The following is a 24,924-nucleotide window of genomic DNA, read 5'->3' as shown; positions in this document are numbered from 1 at the left end:
TTTTCCCCTCACCACCATCCTCAGGATGGCCATTCTAGACTGGGAATTAATTTATCCCCCACAATCCCCCATGTTAACTCTGGGAGAGTGGTCCTAAAGCTACCTGTTTGGACTTGTGATTAGTCTAACCACACCCTGTGGCTTCTCTTCTCTACACTGTCAATGAGCTCAAAGGGTCTCTCTGTGCACTGCAACCTGCCCTGCAAATATCAGGTATGACAAACCAATGTATCACCGCTCTTAAATTTGGTTCTCTCTTCCAACGATGAGTACAGATTTCTAGCGGTATTTTACCCATGGAATGCTGAGGCGGCCAAATGTCATCTGGCACTCTAGTGCATTACTTCTTTGCATTAACTCTGTAGATCTCATGCCACCCTCTGACTGCAGCTTGCATGCACTGAAGCTACAATGTCAGGGACTGAAGCTACAATGTCAGGGACTGAAGCTACAATGTCAGGGGAAATTTCTTGTGTCTAAATATGCTCCACTGTGGTGTCACATAGTGAATAAGAGAGACTTAGTGATTCCATTACATATTAGAGAAATTCTTTTTGTATCCAATTATAGACCCTAATATCTAATTGCAGGTTCTCTCTACAATGTATGCCATATTCTTGTTCAATCAACTGTATTCTTGCACATCTCAAAGTTGTACAAGAAAAGCAGCAGAATGTAAACATGGCTATTCCATGATTGTTATGATATTCTGGGTATGGGAATCAATTAGAGACCCTTGGTTACAAAAGCTCATAGGATCCTTAACATTTCAAGTAGAGTCAAGTTCAGAAGAAATATTCTTTTGCCAGATTCAGATAATTCCCAATGTGTGGAAATGAGAACTTATATCCGAGCTCCTTATTTCACCCAAATGATTCGATAGCATTTATTAATGACTTAGGGGCCTTAGATATTTAAGGCTCCTCCAGCGAAAGCCAACAGAAAGATAAGCATTCCTTAATATGCGCATGAAAGGTTTTTAATAAGGCCTGCTGGCCAAAGGACAATAAAGAAAGGTGTGAGGAGCAAACTGGAGTCAGGTAACTCCTGGAGTCAGGGAATGCAGCTCTACCACCTCCTGAGTGACTGAGCTAACTACATTAATCCTTCAGTGCCTCCCTGCCCTCATCTGCAAAATGGAGGGTAAAATAGTATCATACCCAAAAGCCCATTGTAAGGATGCTAGAAAATAATGCATGTAAAGCTTCTATTACCCAAATTGTTGCTGTTACTGTCACTATTACTATCATAGTTGTTGTTTTAATAAATGATTTAACCCTGTCACCTAATTTTTGTCAGAAGATGTTACATATTAAATTTTCTAAAAAATGGCAGTCATCATTTTCTGTAGATATCTCTCCACTTTTAATTCACTGTTAGCTACCAAGCCTTTTCTCATTCTGTTACTGAGCATTTTGCAAAGTTTATCTTGGAAAGTACATAAAAACATAAATCCCTGAAAGTTAGCTTAACATTGGCTACAAACTAAAGAGTCTTTTATAAAGAAATGGGCAATTTGTTATGTCTGCTTTTTAAACATTATCAGGCTAAAAGCGAGATGTTTCGTGGGGCTTTGGGGGTGTTGCCTCATTTCTCCTAGTTCCAGTGGACCCAGCATAACTGCTCGAGCATTCTGCTGCGCTCATGGGGGAGGCCTGACTCCCTCTGTAGGGTGGCAGTGTGGTCTTCTGCTCAGGCAGGTACACCTGACAGGCTGCACGATTTTCATTAGAGAAGGTGATCTCAACCGCACAGACCCTTCTGATAGCTGTAAGGCCTATGAATCGGCATTGGCACTGTGGGTCCGTGTCAGCAAGAATACGCTGCCACTCAACACCTGCACAAAGCTCAGGAGAAAAACAGCTTTCATGGGAGTTTGCCACTCTGGATTAGGACATAGCAAAATTTTAGAAAACTGTAGAGCTGGACTATATCATTTCCTTGGAAATTATTTTAATAAATTTATTTCTCCATTGGAATATTTAGAAGAGTATCACATGAAACAGACCAATAAGGTGTTTTTAGAAAATGAGGGCATGCCAACCTTATTCCATGAGATAGAGTAAGGACAGCTTTATAAAATGTTATGGAATTCATGTGACTACAGGATTACTCAAGATTATTATTGATTCTTTAAGAAATACTAGTGATGTTTTTAAGCAAGATCAATGAAGCTGATGAAGCACTTCCAAAAATGTTAGGCACTTGAACTGATGTTACATTTGAATCTCATTAGTAAAGGTTAATTTAGTAATAACAATGTGGTTTCTTAAAAACCAATGACTCCATCTTTGAATGACTGGCATATAGTATCTTTATCACAGAAAAAATAAGGCAATGTACTTTGTTATATGTAAGAGATCTCTGTGGTGTTTTCAAAAACATTAATTAAATACATTCAAAACATTTAATTAGATTCAAAAACATTTATTTCTTTTAGGTTTTCTGGTTTTAATTAAACAACTCAGTTTTTTAATTAAACAGAGTTGTTTAATTAAAACCAGAAAACCTAAAAGAAATAAATTGAACAGGTATTGCCTATCTTTACAATTTTTTGTGCTGATGAACTACCTCATGATATGAGCATAAAGATAGCAAGTAATTTAAAATACTCAATTTGACCTAAAAATAGCCACCCAACAAATAACACCAAATATAATACAATAAAGCCTTATACTTCAGTTTTCCCAATCCAATTAGGAAGGTTCATTTTATTCTTCAGAATTACCATTTGCTGGATGAGCTCCCAGGAAAAAAAGGCCAACTCATCAGGTTTGTACCAATATTATCTATTTTAAGCCTATCATTTGTATAGAGTAGATATCATATTCTTTCAAATATCACTTTTAAAAAGTAGTTCTGAGCATTTAGGCCAGTGGTCTTAAACCCAGATGTGTGTAAGAATGACTATGGAGGAAAGTATAGAGATGCCAGGTGTACTGCATTAGAACACAGCACAGTAGAGCCATAGACCAGGGCTATGTTTAATAAGGCGACTGGGAGGTAAAATTCAGGGTAAGAACTGCTGGTTTTCAGACTTTGTTCTAAAATGGCTTGGGCATCTGTAGGGTGGGATGTAAAATGGCAACTTCTCACATACAGACTAATTTCTCTTTTGCCTTTAGGAAGCAAGCTCTGTAGTCTTCACTTTCTTACAAGGAATAGTTATGTCTCCGAACTAGGCCCAGTGGGCAGCTGAATTGGCAATTACTGTTTTAAGATGATAAATGAAAATAAACTTGGACGAATGTCAGGAACTCTAACAGGTGTTTTACATAATTTAAGCTATTTACTCATCATAACATACTGAAGTAGGTACTATCATTACCATTATCTTCAATTTTAAGATGAAGAATCAAATATTAAGAAAAATAAAGTAAGCCACACAAAGCGGTAAAGCTGGCTTCAAACTCTGGTCAAAGACCCATTGTTTTACCAATGCCCCACATGATATGATCATTTGGCTGCAGTTATTTCCTAAGACAGAGTCTGGGAGTAGCGGTTAAGTATAAAAGCAGGCCTTGTCAGAGCCAGTCTTGGGATTCCAAGGCACACATGTGGCCTTTTGAAGTCACCCAACAAGTGCCAACTCCTTGTTTCAGCAGCCCTGCAAAGATCCAAGATCTTTGATGAAAAGAAATGTTTTACTGCCACAATACTTACTTCTCCTAGATAAGCACTTAACCAGCCACTTCATCCAACTCAGAGGAGGATACCAATTAAGCTATTGATTCTGGCTCAAGTTTTTAGGAGAAAAACAGAGGAAATGTGTAATCCACCATTTTAAAGTGCTATAGGCATTTCACTTTTTCAAGGGGGTAAAATGGGAAGAAGGCAATTATTTCTTACAGAAAGTGTCTGAGTAATTAGAAAATCACAAAGTTGGAAATAATAATTGGCAAACAAAGATATTTTTGGGAAAAGACGCCCTGTTGGAATAAACCTGGGAGAATGATAGATCAGGGATGACTGACTCACCTATAACACACATTTTCGGTACATGGATTATGCACTTTGACTATGACAAAGACATGCTGAAAGTGAGACCGGATGCTTTTTGGAGTAAAAGGAAGTGCCCCAGGCTCCTGGAAGACGATGGTGACGATGTCATTTCCTATGTGCCTTTTCCTCAGTAGCTGTGGTCAAGAAAGTGAAGAGTTACAAATAAGTTTTTCTTTAAAACAAAATATATATACAATTCACTCATCTTTCAATTTGAAGGAGTGATTTTTAAAAAGCACAGTCATTCTTTGGAAGTCAGTGCTCCTAAATTTGGCATAGAAAAAGCAAAATGGGCTTCATCCAAAAGACCCGCGGAAAGAAAAGCCTAAATATTTAAGTCTATCTCTTTTATTTTAAAATTCAATTCGTACTCTCTCTCCTTTTGGTCTTTATCCAGTTCCTCTTTTTAAACCCCTAAAATAATAGCATGTTAGAGCTCACAACACTTTGAGAAATGTTGTAGTTTAAGCTCTAGAAGACAAAGTCCAAGAGAGGGTACAAGTTTGCTGAAAGGTCCTACACTATCACACTGGTGGGCTTCAGCTTGTATCCTGTGCTCCCACAGTAAAGTAACGTGCATTTCTGCAACAAAAATACAGAACACTGTCATTTTGGTGAGCAATAATACAAACCAATTAACTGAACCCTGGCCGTTTAAAATGCAATTCAGAAACACAGAATTCAACTGGATTAACAACCAGAAGCCCAGTCATTTGTAATTTTATAAATCACAAATCTGGCAGGGGGAATGACGCTCAGAGCAGTAACACTTGACCAACGCCTTTACTTTTGATGTTCCTTCTGCCAAGAATGCCCCCTTCCCTCCAGGTTTCTCCCAGACAATGCAGTTGTCTCTGTAGATCCCACCTCAACTGAAAGAAACTTCCTATTTCCCAGGCCCATTTCTATTACACTGGTTGTTGTACTGTCTCCTAATGGTTGGTTTACTTCTTCTGCATCAGGTCATAACCTTCATGAGGGCACAGAAGTGTCATACTGACTTTCAGTTTCCTAGTTTCTAATGGTGTGCCAGGCAAAGGAGGTACCCAATACACATTTGTTTAACAAATAAATAATCCAAATATACATTTACTGACACATCACATTATGCATCAAAATTGTGACCACTTCTTTCCTAAGAACACATGCCAATAAATCCACATAAAGGCACTCTGTAAGCTTATGCAAGTGAAGGCATAGATTTGTGCTCTCAAAAGTTTGTGATCTTCAGTTTTAATACATAAAACAATCCTTACACAACTTGGTGATGACATTGCTGGAATGTGACAATCTCAGATAGTAAATCTCTTTTTACTAGTAATATGAAACACCACGACCTTACCCTTAAATTTATTTGGCACCTACAGCGCATATTCCAAGTAAAGACCATTAAGTTCAAGTTTTAAAGCCTTTTAAACTCAGATACAAAAAGGATTTCATTGTCAGGTCCCTGACTTGTGATTTAGCATGATAAAAGGCCTGGAAAAGTGGGAATGAAATGTTCATTCTTTCAGAGTTTTCTACAGGCCAGTTAAATTGCTGATTCATATGCTGAGAAATTCCTACTTAAATCCCCATGGTCAAAGTTATAAACACACAAAAATCATCTTACTGTCTGAGTGAAGTTTGGAAACATACATTAATACATCATAATACACACCCAATGAGCCACCTCATTTAAATATGTAGTTTTTAAAAAGTTTGCTAGATATTTAAAATGTGCCATTTCAAATGCATGTAAATAATCAGTGAAAACTATCTTTGGCAAGGACATTCTTTACTCTTTTCTCCAAAAATTGAAATACATGATTCATATGTATTGCAATGAGACAAGGAAAAATCAGGAATAGTTTTTAAAAATATGCCCATCATTGTGTTCAATGTATCTGTAGACTACAAAACACAGCAGTTCATACTCTACTTTATTTAATGCCCTTGAAACACAGGAATTCTCAGACTGTCAAAAGATGGAGCTCACTTTGGCCAAGGCCAGGCAGTGAGTTCAGCGCCTCCTACTTCCTGAGTAATTGCCGGTGTGGCTTCATGTTGGCCAGCCCTCTCAATTAAACACAGGGTGCAGGGAGGGCCTTGTTAGTCAGTGCTTCATGGCTGTTGAGACTGCAACAACAAATTGCACAGTTATTCCTATCCAATTTCTTTTCCTCCTGAAGGAACATGTTGGGTCTGATTCTATACTTCACCACAGGACTATTTAAAGCACAAGTTAAAGTCTGGTTACCTTGACAACACGCCAAACCACTGTTGTCCCTTTCTAGACACATTCTTTTGCTTTGTAAAATGGGCCAAAAAATGTTTTCAAAAGTCTAGTTAATTTAACCATGGCCACATAATGCACTTTGCAGGGAAAAAAATAGACGACCGGGGGCGGGAAAAAGAAGATTCATTAGGAAGGGTAAAATCTAAAGCTCTTTGAAGGAGAATATAGTAAGAAAAATGAACACTATCCATTAATAGGATGCTTGAATTTGCTTCAGAGACTAAAGAAAATATCTGGAAAATTAACAGAAATATTATTCATTTTTCTGTTTTAGGACTTAGTCAAACATGAAATAAGTAATTTCTTGAACTTCTTAAAGGCAAATGTTTTCTTTAGTATTTAGTTTATGCTTTTTTCTAACTGGTCAATGAAATTCTATACAATCAGAGTCTGTAAATGGGGAAAAGGGATGGCAAACCACAAACAAACGCAGCCTGGCAAAACCTGACGGTACTATTTGTTTGAGGGAATTGTACAAATGACATCTTCTGGGGCGAACTTCTTTCCAGGTATGTAAAGCTAATGACAATTTTCAGTGATGTCAAGAGAACCAACTTATTAGTGTTTTCAACTGCAACAGTGAGTTAATAAATATTGTATTAGATAGATTTACATAGTCATTTCTACTAAATTTCTAACACTCGATTCCAGCTGTGAAACAGGAATAAGCTCTTGTTATGAGAAGGAAAGAGAAAATGCGAGTCTTCACCCAATTCCATGGCAAAAGCAGACAGATGCTACAGAAATACCATATATGGCCATAGGTTTAGCCTCAGTTCCTTAAACAAACTGGGATCTCACAAGACCAGTTTTAATTTAGTGCAAAAATACAGTAAGATAGAAGGAGTATGTTCTAATTATTCGACAGTACAGTAGGGAAACTGTCATTAACAGCAATTTACTGTGTATTTCAAAACAGCTGCAAAAAAATTTGAAATGTTCTCAACACAAAGATAAGTGTTTGTGGTGATAGATACGCCAATTACCCTGATGTGATCAATACACATTGTATGCAGGTATCAAAATACAGTGTGTAACCCCAAAATATGTACAACTATTATATATCAGTAAAAAAAATTTTTTTAATGATAGGAAAAAACTCAAAAAGCAAACTGAGAATAAAAAAAACCAGGAAGTGAAAATAAGTATCAGACAGCACACTTGGGTGAAAAATGAAAGCTGAATTAGATAGTATCTGCTAGCCTCTATGTATATGGGTTCATTTGTTAAATTATTATTTTTAACCCAGTAAGACAGAAACAAACTGTTTTGCACCTAATGCTGGGAGAAAGCAGGCTGTACAACATGAAAGAGAACAACCGGGATATGATTCAGAAGCTCGTAAGAGTCAGAGAAGAGGAAGGTCATCTGCAGGTCTCCAGAGAAGGTCTTTAGAAAGAAGCAAACCCATATTCTCTAAACACATACAAGTTCTCAATCCTGGTCCTTGGGTTTGAATCTAAATCCTGTTACTAAAAAGGGGGCTGACAAAGACTCCTCTGAGATGACTGATCCCTTCCTACCTCTCTGACCTCATCACCTGCTCCTTACCATTTAGACAGCATCTTGTCCCTCCTACAGAACAACTGGTTCCCACCCAAGGAACTTTGCAGTTCCGAATCTCTTGCCTGGAAAGCTCCTCCCCTTCACCCGGAGGGCTGGCTTTTCCTCCTTTAGGGAGATGGCCCTAATTTTGCACTTATACATACACATGTATGTACATAAACACACATATCCCCTCATATAAACTATACTCAAGAGTTTGCACTAGTGGTTAGAACTATGCCTTGATTTTTAAGAGGCGTATAGAGTTTCCTACGGAAAAAGTTAATGTTGAAAAGCATTCTAAATAATAACTAAGGAAGAGTAACGTATACCCTTACCACATAAATACAAAAGAAAGAAAAGTCTTGCCCACCTCCTGCAAAAAAGTGAATGTTAGTGAACTGTTCTTATTTCTGATGAGCAAGAAGAGGATATTACATTTAATTAATGTTTGAAGGATTTGTCACTGATTTACCATTTCATATAATTATGATATTTTACCAATAACAACAGTAAATGTACAAACAAATTAAGAAATGTTGAACACTTTGCAAAGGAAGAAACAAAATAATCTAAGAATGCAGATCTTTAATGACTTCGTAACAAAGTAAAGATAACAGGATTATGAAGATATAAATATCTCTTTCTTCTTTCTGACACTAGGCAATACCAACCCTCACTCTAAGTAACAATCTTTGTGATATAGTATAGGTATATGCTCCTACTTAGGGTCTGGGAATAAAGCTACTCATGGAAAGCTAAGTAAGCATTTTATCCTTCCAAAATATTCTATAGTATTATGCATAGACGAACCCAAGTATAGGCAGGACCCAAGGGCTCATAGCACTTAGTGAGGCAGGTTGTTCCAGTATTTACATGAGTCCTTAGCAACACCAACTAGGGACTTAAGGAAGTACACAAACTCTTTAAGGCAGGAGCTTACAATCAGTCTACCCACTATGGAGAAAAGGGCTCCAGGCTTAGCCCAAATGTAACATCATTACCTCTTTGGTGTCAAGTCCATTACTAGAGTAAGACCAGTATCCTTTAATTAGCATCTCAGAAACCTAGGGGCTTGGTCTTACTCATTAGATACCTCCAAGAGGTGTCAGGTACCCCTTCCCAACAGAGCAGCTAACATGTTACGCATACATTAAAAAAGAAATAGGTTACTGTGTGCCAGGCACTGAGGCACCTCTACTTTATATGCCTACTTTGAAGAAAGAATTTCTTTGCCAAAGTGAAGTTTAAAGCTAATTCGTGAAGTTCTTCCCACTGATGACATCCCACGATGGCTTAACCATGACTTGTCTCCAGGGCAAGCAGAAGGAAAGCACACAGGGGAAGACAGCCCTGGGAAAAGTGGATGGACTGCCAGACAGATGCAGAGAGACTTGCAGGACTTAACTTTTGAAGAGAGAAAATAACTCCAAGAGCAGGGTTTCTTAATCATTCTTTTGGTCTGGTGAGTTTTTCTACGCAAGAGTCAGAGACCATTCCAAAGATTAAAGCTCTTTTGCAACTGTGGTAAACTCTCTGAAGACTTTTAATACATCTTGGAATTGGCATCCAGCTTGATTTATTACAAGAAGGAACACAAGAAATTAGATCTGATGTGGACGAGTCTGGACCAGTTAAATGGTCACCAACTGTAGTGTAAGAAGCCAAGGTTACAGGCACAATTCATGTAGGGGCCAGTTAACTTTGCTAAGTCCTGTGGCTTCAAATTGCACTCATGAACCCAGCTGGTCATTTCAGACATTTCTGCCTTTGGTATTAACATAATTTGTGGGCATGGACGGCGAGGGTGAGAGAAACGGAGTCAATACAACTCATTAACAAATTTGGAAAACACATGTCCCAAGATTGCAAGTGGCATTATTTATCCACAAACAGAACATTCTGGTGACAACCTGTGATTGCAAAATATTTTATTAAATGTCAAAAAATAATTTTCTGAAATAATTGATAAATTTAGTCTCTCACTTTCTTAACCATTCAGAGTCTTAGTTTTTCATAATAGATCTTTAGGACCGGAGACAGGAAAATAAAATGCAAATTAGGTCATCCAAAATACGACTGGCTCTATATCTAATGAATCATAAAACAGTAACAACTAAAACTTAGTTCTATGCCTGGAACTATTTTAAGTGCTTTACATGCATTAATTTGCCTAATTCTCTATCTCCTAAGAAAGGTTCACTCATTCATTCATTATTCATTCAACAAATGTTTGTTGACTTCTTACCATGTTCTGGATACTGTTCTGGGCACACAGGGACACTTCAGGGAACAAAACAGATACAAATCCCAGCTTTCGCGAGTTTGTAATGTATAGCCTCAACTTACAGGGACTTTTCTTTTACCTTCCAGTTGGGGAAGTTTAACACACACACATCTTCCTCTACCCCCCAGCTGCATCTACATTTTCACTGCTTTGCTGTCTTGATTTTTGTGCATACAATTTTTTCAAGGCTAGTTTCAGTGAAATGAAGTCAGGTACACAAAACTCTAATGCCTACAGATTTTGATTATGCTTCAACGAAAGGGGGCGGGAAAGCCAGTTTTGAGTTCTGGTAAAAGCAAAGACTTCAAACCTCTGGAGGTTGCCACATGTGAAATGCCAGGGCCAATTCAGCCTGAAGTCCAATGACTCAAGTAATTAGGGAACTGGAAAGGCTTTGTGGTTTGAATACTCGATGACAGGGGTCAAAAGTCACTGGCTCTATTTCTGCTAACGTACTGACAGATTTTCTTGGCTTGAGTAACCCCTATCAGTTTTCTGAGCAACAACTCCCACAGAGTTTAATTACTGAATGATTCACAAGTATTTGCTGGACAACTGTCCTGGTCTAAATTAAGCCTCTTAAGATCCAGTGAATCTGTGCGGCATTATTGCAAATAAATTTTTGAGAGCTAAAATCCCTTAGGTTAAAATATACATAAATACATACATGTGATCTAATGATTTTAAGTCTATGTTTAAAAATACACAGATGTGTAATATAAAGATAGATTTTTTGAAGGTGGTAGGAAGAACTATGATTATTAGAAAACACTAGAAAATTCAGAAAGGACAAGGGATTGAGATAAGTATGAGATGGAAAATGGCAAGAAAATCCAGCTAGCAATTACCATGAGAAGAGACTGGGGGTCAGGGGCCTGCTTTCTCATCCTAGCTGGACGATCTAAGGCTAAGGGGCTTCTTCCAACTAGTGATGGGAGAAGGGGAGGTAGTTGGCTGGTTTCCTCTTTGGGAAAAAATGCAGAATTAGACTAAATTTATATACTTTTATGAGTGTTTTTTAAAAAGGAAAAATTCTCTGTGACAAATTTCACTCATTTGACAAATACCTATTGAGCAATTCCTATGTAGTCCTTGGTGCTTTAATATATTTGGAGTAAAGGAGTATCAGTTAAGTGACATCCAGAGAACTGTCTTCTAAATGTGAAAATGAACTTTAACTCTGGATTTAACCTAAATACAATCAAATCCCTAAAATTAAATTATGTCAATGAATCAGTTATAAGATCCCAGTAATTCACAAACCTTTCTGTAAACAAATATTCAGAAACTCAAGCAGTCAATATTCTTCAAAAAATCTTCAGCTTAACATGGGCAGAGCCCAGAAGATTCTAAACAAGATGTGAAATGGAGCCTTAGGTATCCCATAGATCCTCTATCCCAAAAGTAGGTCCTTTCCTATCTCAAGTGATCCTCCAAGTCTTCTCAAGCTCACAGTAGACAAAGCATTTCAAATATTTCTAGCGTAAGATAAAAATGGCCATAATTTCTAGTAATCTTTGTAAAAAAAACTTGCTTGACTCAAAGTTATACCAAAATGTAAATTATTTTACAATGATTTATGCATCATTCAAGTTTTCAAAGGTTCTTAATTCTTACTGAGTGGCTGTATTCAAAGCATGATGCACTCTGATTTTTTTCTCTTTAAAAGGGTCAAGAAATTTTGGCCAGTAAATCCATTTAAAACAACAAAAACGAAATGGAGAGGAACAGCTGAAAATAGCACCAGTAACAACTGCAAACAGTATTCTCTATAAATAAGCTATTTACCCACACACAAAAACCGAAGTCAGGTCAACACGGTTGGCCTTTTCGTAATTAACATAGTTGAGACAAGTTTCTCTTAAGAAAAGATTTTGCTTAGCAAGCAATAGATGTGAGTGCAGAAGAGTTTCTAAGTTTTATAAGAAAAAAGTGCAACAATATGCCCTTTAAAGCCCAAATACTTCCAAATGATCAGAGTCAAAGATGATTAATGCTATTCAAGAAAAACCCTCACTGATTCTTTGCAAGTTCTACATGCATCAATATTATCAGTGGGCCCACCTCAGATTTCATACTCAGGGTAAAAAGCTCCAGGCTGGGGAGGACATACCTGTTGTCTGTTGTTGGGCATGTAGGGAAGCAGGGTTGACACGTGGAACATGAGTTCGTAGTCTTTGTATGTGGTATAGAGAGAGTGCGTGCCCGTGGAATCAGCTGAAAACAAAGATGAATTACAGAAGCAAGGTAAGCCACTACAAAATTAGTGCTTTCATATTTAAAAGGTTATTGTTGCAAAAACAAAAAACAAAAAACACCAAGCTCTACCCAACCAGAATCTGGATGCTGCCCATCCAGCTTTCATCAAGCACTGTTTCTACCACCTCCCGCTCCAGGACTGTGGACTGCGGGGCTCCTTTCCTTCTCCACTGCTTTCTACTGCACCTTCAGTTTCCTCACTTTTCTTCTCTGTTCTTGCCCTCACAGTGTGGATTTAGGTGATCCACTGAAAGCGAAGTGCTTTTGCCACCAAGTGCACAGGTGACCAGTGGAGAAGAGAAGCTGGTGCAGGTCTGGGTGCAATTATCTGAAGGGCGTGACAAACTGGTAGATGGCCTGAACGCATCTGTGTGTGTGTGTGTGTGTGTGTGTGTGTATGTGTGTGTGTTTACAGTTAATTCTTAGTTATTCTTGGCACTTCATCTTCCAGAACCCAGAAAAATGAAATAAGATTGATTGAATATGGAAATGAGAACAAAAAATGTTATTTTGAATATATCTTTCCCTGAATGTAATTATTTTTTTTCCCTTTCAACAGGAAGTACAGTGATACATCACATGAAGAATATGGAGAATGAATGTGATCACTTACAGTATATTATCCAGTGACATATATGTTAAAAAACTATGACATTTGAAACCCTATTAATCATAAAACTATTCATCTTTTGAAAAGGAGAATGATTCTTTGTAAATTCAAACTCCATCTGTATTATTAATAACAGTATCTCAGATTGAGAGTTTCACACATTGAAACTAACCTGCTGACTATAAAATACTTAAGTAATTTTGGAGTAAAGTTCTGAATGAGTTTTTGCACATGGATAATGAAGACAAAAAGATATACAAAAAGGAAAATGTAAATGTAATTCAATTTCTTTGGCAATTCTTGATCTATACAGTCTCATTTCTCTACTTTTTAAGCAACAAGAAACAGTGTTGTTAACATCATTTATTCCATTGTGTTTGTTGGGGAAACCTCTAAGTAGTCATTTTGAGTTCATCTTTTTTTAATCTAAAAAATCTAAATTTTTACTTTAAAAACACGAAAACATTCAACCTTCATGGACTTAATATTTTCTTTCTGAACCCTGTAGTATGTCTTTCTTTCTAATATTTATATCCAATTCAGAAACAGACCTGAAAACTCTCTAGAAAAAATATCCTATAGAGTTCTTAGATGCTCCGAAAGACATTCATAAAAGGCATTTTTCATGAATAAGGCGAATACTTAGTGTTTACATATAGTTACCAATAAATTAATTTACAGATGGAGAGAATATTCATCTAAAAAGTCATATATAAATCAGCCCTGCCAAAAAAAAATTCCTTTTAACTATTCATTAAAAACACATACATGTTATTTTCAAAGGACTTCTTAGAAAGTAACATTCCATTTTAATTCTCTTGGCTCAGAACCTTGACAGTGAACGTGGCTCTGGATGTGAGCAAGCACAGTCCCAGGGCAGGATGGATGCTCCTTCAATGAATAATGGACTCACTGATGACAAAACCAAAGGCTAGATGATGAGAAGGCCTGGTATGTTCAATGGCACCCATCACAACACTGCTATCGGGGTGGTTCAAATTCAGAAAGAGAAATGCTGACTGATATCAGGTTTCAGATTTAGGAAATTGCAAGGAAGAAACAAAGATGCATTGCGGGCGGGGGGGGGATGTACTTCTTAAAATGTGATAATAATATGTCTTTCTCAAGTCATACTAAAAGAAGAATTTCTAAAATTAAATATTCTGAAAGTCTGTATGTCAAACATCAGCAAGGTAATGGAGAATGTAGACTAACAAGGCTTGTTGTTCTGGAGTTTGCTATAAATATTTCTATTCAAAAAGGGATACAGGCTATCAATTTTATCATTCTCTGCACCTAGCTCAATAAAGGCTTTTCATGGCTGGGATTCTGTACTCTGCTCTAGTTAACAGAGCATCTTAGTGGCTCAAATCCCCTATGTTCCTATCCCATTTAATTTTGTGTTCAAGAGAGAAACAACCCATTTTAGAGGTGAAAGGAAAATCCCAGATATTCTAGCCCAACATCCTGAACTTTCCTTGTGAGGAATCTGAGGCCCAGATTTGATCTAAATCTTATGGGCAGACAGAGTTCTAACCAGAACTCAAGTCCCCCAAATTCTAGAAGAAAGATTTTTATTTGTTCCTCGAAAGACATAATTTTTATCTGACCATTCTCCCACACCTAATTCTTACGTATCTCCTCTCTACTAAAAGAATGCCAGACTTCTTTGCATCTCACAGAATGCCTTGCTCATAAAAATAACTTACAGATTTATTATTAAAGTCAACATATCAAACTCTAGTTGTTATGTTCTCATCTCCTTAAGCTAAGGTGCTTAATATTACATCTGCAGTGTATCAAGGATAAGGCCTATGTCATCAAAATGCAAAGCCAATGTCAATTCTATATGTAGGAAAATACTTGGATTATTTATGTTGTAGTTTTACAGACGACACAGATCAGAAATTCTTTAAATGTTTTCTCAGTCCAATTCACTGAAGAGAGACGACACACAATCACAGTAATAAGAGTTCACATCAGCAGTGGTTCTCCTGGAGGGACATCCTTAAGGACAGAATATCAGCATCTCTAGGGGGTGAATGGTTCTTTACAGAAAAGAGGAGTTTGAAAAAAAAAAAAAGAAAATCAGAAAAGGTCTCATTCGTCTTTCTTAAAATATATAGATATTAATATTTTGGGTACCATGAATTATTTCTGAGGCATGGGCATTATACATATAACGTTAACAGTCAAACTCCAGCCCTGGCGTGTGTAGAGGACAACTAGGGGGCCCATGTGTGCGTTTACACCTTCGCAGGGGCTTGTGAACTATCCTGTACCTGCTACTTCCAAAAACAGAACTCACTATAGGCACCACCCTCATCCAGATGGAATATCAGTGATAGTCCCAAAGTTGAGTAGACCTGGGGACAGAGCTTGGTGACCAAGGAGAATAGAAGGCAGGAAGACACAGCATCAGGCCACCTCGGTTCCAATCCCAGCTCAGCCCCACCCTGACGCTCCCACATAGAAAACTTCCACTTCACCATTCCTACTAGGAGTCGGGGCAAGAAGCTCCTTCAGATCCTCCAAGTTTAGACTATCTGTTCATCTCTTTTCATTCAAAGAGAGAACACTTAATTGTTTGATAATAAGCAGAATTTTCCAACATACATCAAATTACTCTGCCTGGTATTTCAGATACTCTTAGCAACTAAATAACAGCACAAAGATAAAATATATAGAACTTATAGACACCATGAGAAACATGATTATCTATGTGTAGATATTAGAAAAATTCATGCATCCTAGGAGGGCATAAAGCCCATGTTTTGGATTGGCCAGTCAATCTGCCACTGTACAGCTAGTAGGTGTCCCACTCAAGGGGATCTAAATAAAATCCTTGAACAATAAGATGCATCAGCTTTTTTTTTTTTTAAGTTTTAGATCCAGGGGGTACATGTGCTAGTCTGTTATAAGGGGATATTGTGTGAAGACGCATTAGCTTTTTAATCACTGTTCCACCTCCCTGGTTAACATCATGAATCTGGAAATGAACAAAATAAGCCCAATAACAGCATGAATGGATGTGTTAATATTTTTTCTCTTAGAAATAAATGCAGTGCTTGTCCTTGGTATACTGAAACAAGGGTGTAATAGAAGAGGTTAGGGTAAAAGAAAGAAGAAAATATTAAACGATTCTTCATGAAACACTGGGGAATCTCTCTGCTGGTGTTACAAAGGAAAAAGAATTGACCCTTTGAGCTTACAACGTGAAGCACATACCTCTTGAGAAATGTGTTTCCTTTGTTCATCTGAGGAAATCTAAACTCTATTCCAAATAAGCTTTCTAGGCTGCTTCTGGGGCTGGGAACAGGAGGGCATGTGATCACTTACTTGGATTTATGAAGCATGCCTACCTTTGGAGAATTAAAAATGTGCACACACACAAACATTAAACTTACTCTTATTGTCTAGCTGAGCTCGATATTTACTAAATCCTTTCAGTCGGACTCTCTGGCCCAGAAGATCAAGGAATTCTTCAAAAGCTGGTCCCGCCGTCTCATTGTTATACATCTCTTCCTCTGTGCTCTGGCCTGCTTTGCAATAAAGGATCCCGATCTTGTGCTGAAAGCTCAGCTGAAATGGGGGAGAAATATAATTACTTGGCAAAGCATATCAGACGAGCTAACTTCCAGTAAAATTAAAACTACAGAAGCTGAGAATTGTTCTAGGAAAGCATGCCAGAACAATTCCCATAAGTGAATAAGCAAAAGAGTAGGCAACTGCCACTGTGTGAGATGCTACAAATAATAACCCAGAAACCCCAGAATACAGCTGAAGACATGTCAGAAACCCTAACAAATTAAATGTATGGCTGTGGCCATGTGGGATTTGCCAGGTTTCCAAAAAGGATAGGAAGTCAAGGTTCAAGTATCTACTTAAAAATACAACTGTGGAAATACTTAATCTTACGCACTTCATATAGTAATTAGGATTATCTTCTAAGTCGGAGAGAAAAAAAGGCTATAAACTTTGAAGTGTTTCTCTCCAGTAATACCTTTTATTTCTTTATCTAAATTTTATATATTTCTCGTAAATATGTAAGACTATAAGGAAAAAACAAATCAAATTAAGGTCTGGTAAGGGCAGAATTCCAATGGAAATTATGATATATGTATATAAACATTAAAATGTTTTGTTGCCATAAAAAAGTAACTCTGGCTTACAATTATATTCATTTGTTACATTTTTTACTATCTTGAAAACATCTGCTAAATATACAGTGTACCACAAAGAATCTAATAGCAATTGAGGAGCTCCTGCTGTAATCCTCCTATCTTACAGTCAACGCCAGGTTCATGCTGGAAGCCATGGGACTTCCTCCCAAGGCCAGTAAGAAACTGGAGGCATTTTCATACCTTTCTTATGTCCCCCAAAGAGGAACTACTTCTCACTCATGCAATCAGAGCTCTTATTCTTACTACCAGCAATCTGAGCCTGAAAGGCTGACAGATTATCAGACATCGCCAATTCCCCAAAGACATCAATCCACAACACTGTTCACTTTTATTATCAAGCTGTAAAACAGAACCTTTAATCAAAATTCATAGCTGACTGTCTTAGTAAAATAAGGCAAAATGATAATCATTTCCCTTGAGCAGCAAAGTGATGACAGCAGTCTCATCCATATTATTACCTAATGACAACATACTATGCAAGAAAGGCATGCAACATCTGCCTGGGTGACCTCAGCAGACATCAGGAAACATTTACCACATGCTGGATAAACTTAGAGTTGAGCAGGTAGAGTCAACTACCCATATATTCTGAATGTATTCTGATCTTGACTAAGTGCTATGAGAAGACTATAAAAGGAAATATCATCTGTTTACAATCTGACTGAATCAGCTACCTATACCAGTGGATGCTATGGCACTGCAGTTCATGGGCCTTGGGACCCTGTCAAGGTCAGGAGATCCCTAATTACATAGCGAGGAAAATGATCTGTACCTTGAGTGTGGGGATGAGATGGTGTGCATACACTACTCAATACCTAACATTATGAATTTATTGAGCTACTACTTTAGTAGGGTCAAGAAGAAAAATTTCTATTCACCCAGAGATTGAGCAATCAATGTTTCTGATCAACTCAATTATCCAAATCAATGAGATACCACATTTACTGAGAATAGACAATCATCTTCAAAAAATATTAAGTACAATAAAAATGCCTAACCTCATTTTATTGTAAACATTATTTGCTCCTGAGTGACTCAGAAGAATTTCAGGATCTGAAAGTGCATTAGAGAAACTATTATGATTAACAATTATTATACAGATGTTGGTGACATCTGTGATTGTTGGAATCTATATGAATACTAAAACGTGGCCTGAAAATGACTACTTCCCATCATGGACAACGATGTTAGTTGACTTCTCTTTCGCTGTGAGAAGAGGATTTCAGCTCCCCAGTTATTTGGCCCTGGCTGTAATCAGAGTCCACCATTAATATTGCAGAATACTAACTCACTCCAATGCCTGTGCATCTCAGTGCCCACTGCTTCCTCTGCACCCAGCAGAATTGCTGCACCATCATCCTCATCCTCGGAGGTCACTCTGCCCTGGTGGCTGCTGTCCTTGTTTGCCCATCCTCTGCTCCTTTACCTGCTGCTCACCTGAGACCACTGCCAGTGCCATGTGCCATGTCATCTGAAGGCCATCTTTGTCTCCATTGCCCCAGGACACAAAGACAGCTTGCCTCAGTCTGCTTTGGCATCTGCAAGAGGAAACCCCTTCCTCTTCTCCCATCCAGCTCTTAAATGAGGAGTCCTGGAGTAGAGCTGTTTGGGAGCCGAGGGTGTGCATGGTATGTCAAGCAGAGCCATCACCAGCCTGGCACACTTCCTCTCTGACTCGGAGAGCCTTGTGGGCTTGCTGTTTCTTGTGAACTCTCATTCAGGCAAAGGCCAAACAACTGGACAACTGAAATTTCATGAGACCTCATTGCTGACTGTTGTACTGTCAACTTCACACCCCTCTCTTCCCAGCCATTGGACAAACCAGCCTGTGTCTAGATCCTAACAGAATCTAGAACAGGATTTGCATTTCCATCTAAGAAGCTCCTAGGCCCATGGGAATCAGTGGATGTGACTAAAGCAGATTTCAAGGCCCTCAGATGTCTTAGGACAGCTGCCATACTCTGGCTCCAAAGAAAACACCTTGCTACACACATGGCGTGGTACAAGTTTACCACTCACAGATATTTGCCAGTCATGCCTACTTTTGATCAGTTTGCCAGGTGAAACTTAGGAGACAGAAATATCTCCAGTGACTCACAGTAAAGAACTGTGGCTTGTTTACAACAAGGGCTGATTCCAGTAAAACAATAATGAAATGAATAATGAAACAGAATGAAATGTTCAGTAAAGATATCTCTCTCACCAGAGTCTCTTTCAGCAACCTGGAAACAACTGAAATGTGGTATCAACTACTAAATACTCCAGGGGTATATCAGAAGGCTAGCAACATACTTCTTCAGCTCCATCATAATATAAAGTAAAGGAGGGACTCCAGATTCCATATACTAACATTCCTCATTCTCTCAAACCAAGGCTTCATTAAACTTCAAGCTAAGCCTAACATTTAAGTCTACTGCAGAAACCTTTATTTAACTGTTTGATAAGAGCTGTGCCAGCCCCACAGTCCTGGGATAGAACTAGGCTTGCATTTGGACATAAACACTTCTGCAAACTAAAAATATCCACTTGTCAAAATTCCCTATGGCTTCAGTGCTGACAGCTGGACATACATACATACTGCCCAGACAGCAGAGGATCCAACTAACGTCCCATTTTCTTTCTGAGACAGGATAAAAACTGGCTGCTCTATTTCCAAGGCCAGAAGCTTTGTTATTATTGACAAGAAAATTTACATTCAAATGAAGGTGAGAAAAAAACAAAGCCTCAGAATTGTCTCGAGCATATATTTGAGTGTGCAATAAATCCCTTCCCCTCCATTCTCCTGACTCAGCCTACTTGTTCTAAGCATGTAGTCTCATTTATTTAGACCTGCTTGACTTCGGTTGAAACAAATCTGATATTTGAGTAAACATATATATCTGGGGTGAGAGGACAAGAGGGGAATGGGGCAGTTGGCCTTAAGAACCAATGAATAACTCTGTTAAGGATTTCATAATATTCTAAGATAGTGAGCTGTCATAATTCATCTAAATAACACTTTGGTCAACCTCTATAATTTTATGAGTTTACCTATTAAACACATTGGGATAGTCTTTTTAAAAAGGAAAAATGGGGTTTTAGAACTGCAGAGGTGAAATTATGTAGAAAAAGTAGCAAAATGTCTTGTTTAATAATTACTTTCCTGAAAATTCTCCACAGTGTTCGAGTCTTCCTTCTCAAAACATCTAACCAAACTGAAGGAACAGAAGGAATGATCTAAACACCCACAGTATCTCCTACTTCTGAAAACTGTCTTGTACGAAGTACATATACTCAGTGGCTACATGACAAACCAGGATGGACTGCAAACTACAAAAGAGAGGAAACTAACAATATATGTAATTAGGTTACACACACACACTTACACACACACACGTATATTTTTTTGAGACAGAGTCTCACTCTGTCGCCCAGGCTGGAGTGCAGTGGTGCGATCTTGGCTCACTGCAACCTCTGCCTCCTGGTTCAAGCGATTCTCCTGCCTCAGCCTCCCTAGTAGCTGAGATTACAGGTGCCCACCACCACACCCGGCTAATTTTTGTATACTTAGTACAGATGGGTTTTCACCATGCTGGCCAGGCTGGTCTTGAACTCCTGACCTCAAATGATCCACCCACCTTGGCCTCCCAAAGTGCTGGGATTACAGGCATGAGCTACCGCACCCGGCCCATAATTAGGTTGTATTTTAAATATAATTTCAAGATTAACAAACCTTTAGAACAATAACAAAATTGCCCCATCTCTTCCTGGGAAGATTTACTATTAAGAAAATGAATAAAGAAACAGCACCGCTTGGAATAAACTCTCCACCACCCTAACAGGTTAGTGGCGATTTGTAAGGATTCTTTAGAAACTGGGATGTTAAAAAAGCTGCCCAATCTCTTTTAAAGATGAACATAAAACAGTATGTTTTCCTCATGTACAATGGGAATCTGATACCATTAAGAGTTTTAGGGAGTTAAAATGGCACATTGTGCTTAAGTTTGAACATCATTAAGAAAAGTATACCAAAGTCAAACAAATATAAAATCTAAAGAAAAGCCCATGAACTACTACTAGAGATATGAAATGCAGTGGTTTTATCAAAGCAGAATCCCATTTTCTAAATTCATTCATTGACATCAGACTGTAAACAGGTGTTCAGTAAAAATACTTAAAATGCCTGGTTTTTAGAACTGCCTGGGATAGCTTCTAGATCTATCTGACTACAAAGACATTCGAAAGGAGCTTGCACTTGATTCAGAAGACAACAGGGGGCCATCGAAAGCTTTCCATTAGGATGTGGCAGATCACAGCTGTATTTTAGGAAGATTCTTCTAGTAGAAGAAAGGTAGCCACATTTACTGATGCCTAAAACAGGCTGATGAGGATAGAGACTGATGGTTACATCAGTCAACTTGTAGCTGCCATGATGTCTCTTTTCACTGCTCAGTAAAAGAAGCCCTAGATGGTGGCAGTGGCAGAGCCCTGAGGGCTTCTGGGGAACACCAACCATCTGTAAAACTTTCTAGAGCAGCCTCAGGGGACCAAATGAGTGCCTCACCCACTAGGCACCTGCTCTGTAGTACAGTGATATATTTTAAAGGGAGAACTGACATATCCTACAAAGGGATCAAGAACTACCTACCACATGGGTGGCAAGTTCTTTTCACCAACTCTCTTACAACATGCAAATGAATGCTATTTTTCTCATCAAGGCTGCCCGAACTTTGAGCACTTTCAACCCACCCCGATGTATCCTCTCTATCCCGCCATAACATGTTTTCATCAACTGTTTCATGAACACTTCATATATTGTTCATATATATGTTTCATGAACATTTCATATATTCCACATACTTTACCAGTCATAATGGTAAACCTATTCTGTGTATTACATAATTTTAGAAGTCACCTGCTCAAGTTTAGAGTATGGTTTTTTTTTTTAATATGTCAGCTTTCATTCCTGAGACAGACAGATCTCAAGATTATTCATTCTGAGTGTTACAATATCTGCTTCTTTTTGCTAATAATGCAGTGTTAACTTGTTAGACCAATTAGTTTCATCACTTTTAGAATTCTAGCCATCTGAGGTGTCAAATATTCGACTTTAACCACAGTATTATTTGGTCAACCAGGAAATACCTCATATTCCCTCTAAAACATGCAGAAGAATCCTACTTGGGAAATTCTGAAAATATACATGGTCACTGACTTTTTAAGATCATGGCTTTACAAACAAATCCACTCATTTAAAATAAATTGCATGCACTTGAGCATGTACTGCTCAGTTTCCTCTATCAGTTATTTGGCACCTGAAACTTAAAGACCTTTTTTCCATATTCTGAACCACCATCTCAATCCTGTTCATCATTAATTCTCTCCTGGACAATGTCAATAATCACATAATTGATCTCCACATAGCCATCAGTCTCTATCTTCATCAGCCTGTACAATTCCCTTCTACCAGAATAATCTTCCTAAAATACAGCTCTGATCACGTCACATCCTAATGGAAAACCTTCGATGGCTCCCCACTGCCTCCTGAATCAAGGGCAATCTCCTTGGCCTAGCATTCCAGGTCTCATTTGTTCTAGTCTCAACTTACTTCTCCTACCCCACCCCACCTCACCACCTCTCTTCTCTTTGTAAAGAAACTAGTCATAGTTCCTAAAACAGCAACTACTCATGTCTCCCTCTTAGAATTCTATCCAAGTCCAAAGACCTAGTTAAAATGCCACCTTTTCAGGAGTGTTGCCCAGCCAGATGTTATTTCTTCTTTCCCCAAGGTACTCACTACATTTACACCTCTCCAAGATCTCTTACCAGATTCTGCCTTGGAGAGGCCTTTCTGCTCTTAGTCTTACTGTCCCCAGAGGCCAGGGACTAGGTCTTAGTCAGCTTCAATCTTCCTAATGCTTGCTGTTCACACCCATCTGTCAGCATGATGCCTTCCACATAGTAGACAGGAATAAATGTTGGTTCAGGGAAAGGGCCGTAAGAGATTTTTAAACCCTGGAAAAAAACTACTATTGACTTCTATTAATCATGCAATCAGATGCACTCTTGCAAGCTGGGACACACCAAAACCTTGGTAATAACAAAAATTCACAACTCAGCAGGAGGTGTGTTACATTATAATGGCATCATGTTTCTAAACTAGTATAAAAACATATTTGGGAAAAACTAAAGAGAAAATGTTCTGAGTCATTTAAAATAAATGATCTTACAAGAAAGACAGATGGGAAAATTCCAAAACTTTTAGAAACAGACCCAAATTCACACACAAACATACAATCTCACATTATACACACCCCTTGTTCATCAAGCTTGAGCAGCTGCTCTGAGACCTTGGGTGAGTTGGAAGCCTGTCGCAGACACTGAATGCTCAGCTCTGGAATGACGTATTCCAAAACTTCTTTGAGAGGTAGTCCTCGTGCGGTACCATGCCTAGCAGTAGAGGGTATAGCATCTTCTAAAATTGCTCCTCTCAGTGTTGTAAGCTGCAGTGACAAAACATAAGACTTCGGTTAATATTGATTCTCAATTACCTACTCACAGCCTAACTGTTTGGCTGCCTTAAGACAGGAAAAAGAGAAGCAAGGCTCTTTCTGAGTGTAGTGAAAGGCGCTACAGTGTTCCACTTAAGGAAACAAAATCAACACTCAAGGAGTCTTTAAACAGTAACAGTATACAAAGATCAGGAACAAGCCAGGCGGAATGGAAATGAGCAGATGTATGCCTAAGAATGAGGAGAAACAAGGCAGAGCAATGCTATGAAAATCAGGACATTCCTACAACTCTGAACCCACGTGAGAAGGTTTACACAGACAGGAAACCAGACATGATGATCCTGGACCTGACCATGATCACTCTTCTTCCATCCTCCCTTTCTCCTATCTCTCCATCTTCTTTTCTTCCCCTTCCTTTCTTATCTTAGATTTAATTTTCCATAGTGACCATCCCCGAGGCTGAACAGGGGAGCAGCAGCCAGTGGTATCCATGGGCAGGGTGATTCAGGGCTGAGAAAACTGCCACTAAATTTTGTCTCATGACTTTTTAGGTGTCCTCAAATTCACCACAGAAACATGCAATCAATATTTGGAGCACATGCCTAAGATCTTATATGATGAGAGAGAAAACCCCAGAACCATAAATCAAGAGACCTGGTTCTAATCCAACCTCTCTCTGACTCTGGTAAGAGTCCTCAGACTACTAACAACAGGAGCTGGGTTGATGGCAGTCATAAGGATACCTAACGTTTACATAATATTCCATAACACTGGCCAACAGAACTATCTGCAATAAGGACAATGTTCTCTATCTATACTAATACAGGAGCCCCTAGCCACATCAACTATTGAACACTCTAAATCACTAATGTCCCTAAGGAAAAGGATTTCTAATTTTGTTTAGTTATTTTAAATTTAACATTTAAATTAAATTAAGTATTTAAATTTAATTTAAGTAGCCACCTGCGGCTAGTGGCTACTGAACTGAACTGCATAGGTCTGTAACTAAAATATGTCACTTTAGGAGAGGGGCTTTATCTCACATATACCTAGAATAGAGCCTAGGTCACTGGGACACCTATGTACTAGATAAGATGAACAGGGGTACACATGTTCATGCAGCCGGAAACTAGAAAAGGGCTCTGTGTTTTCTCTGATCTAGAAGCAGTTAACCAAAATACATATTCTGGAATATCTGCCAAATATATATCCCTCTAATTAAAATGAACTAAAAGGATAAAACCTAAAGTGCTGGACAGATCTAATTC

General features: G+C 38.3%; 1 protein-coding gene across 12 annotated transcripts in view; it reads right to left on the bottom strand.

Annotated features, from left to right (window-relative positions):
* Window positions 1-24,924, bottom strand: part of SIPA1L2 (signal induced proliferation associated 1 like 2) — a 237,895-nt gene that overhangs the window by 70,446 nt on the left and 142,525 nt on the right. For all 12 annotated transcript variants that reach the window (XM_054561462.2, XM_054561454.2, XM_054561433.2 and 9 more), the window contains 4 exons: window positions 23,459-23,647; window positions 16,389-16,563; window positions 12,226-12,329; window positions 3,979-4,136 (listed from right to left, as the gene is read on the bottom strand). In XM_054561462.2, coding sequence (XP_054417437.1) covers window positions 3,979-4,136; window positions 12,226-12,329; window positions 16,389-16,563; window positions 23,459-23,647 — 626 coding nt within the window. The remainder of the gene's footprint in view (window positions 1-3,978; window positions 4,137-12,225; window positions 12,330-16,388; window positions 16,564-23,458; window positions 23,648-24,924) is intronic.

This window comes from Pongo abelii, chromosome 1 (genome assembly GCF_028885655.2).
Source record: "Pongo abelii isolate AG06213 chromosome 1, NHGRI_mPonAbe1-v2.0_pri, whole genome shotgun sequence".
Lineage (NCBI taxonomy): Eukaryota > Metazoa > Chordata > Mammalia > Primates > Hominidae > Pongo > Pongo abelii.
The sequence above is the reverse complement of the archived record's forward strand: the minus strand, read 5'-3'. Positions and strand labels throughout refer to the sequence as shown.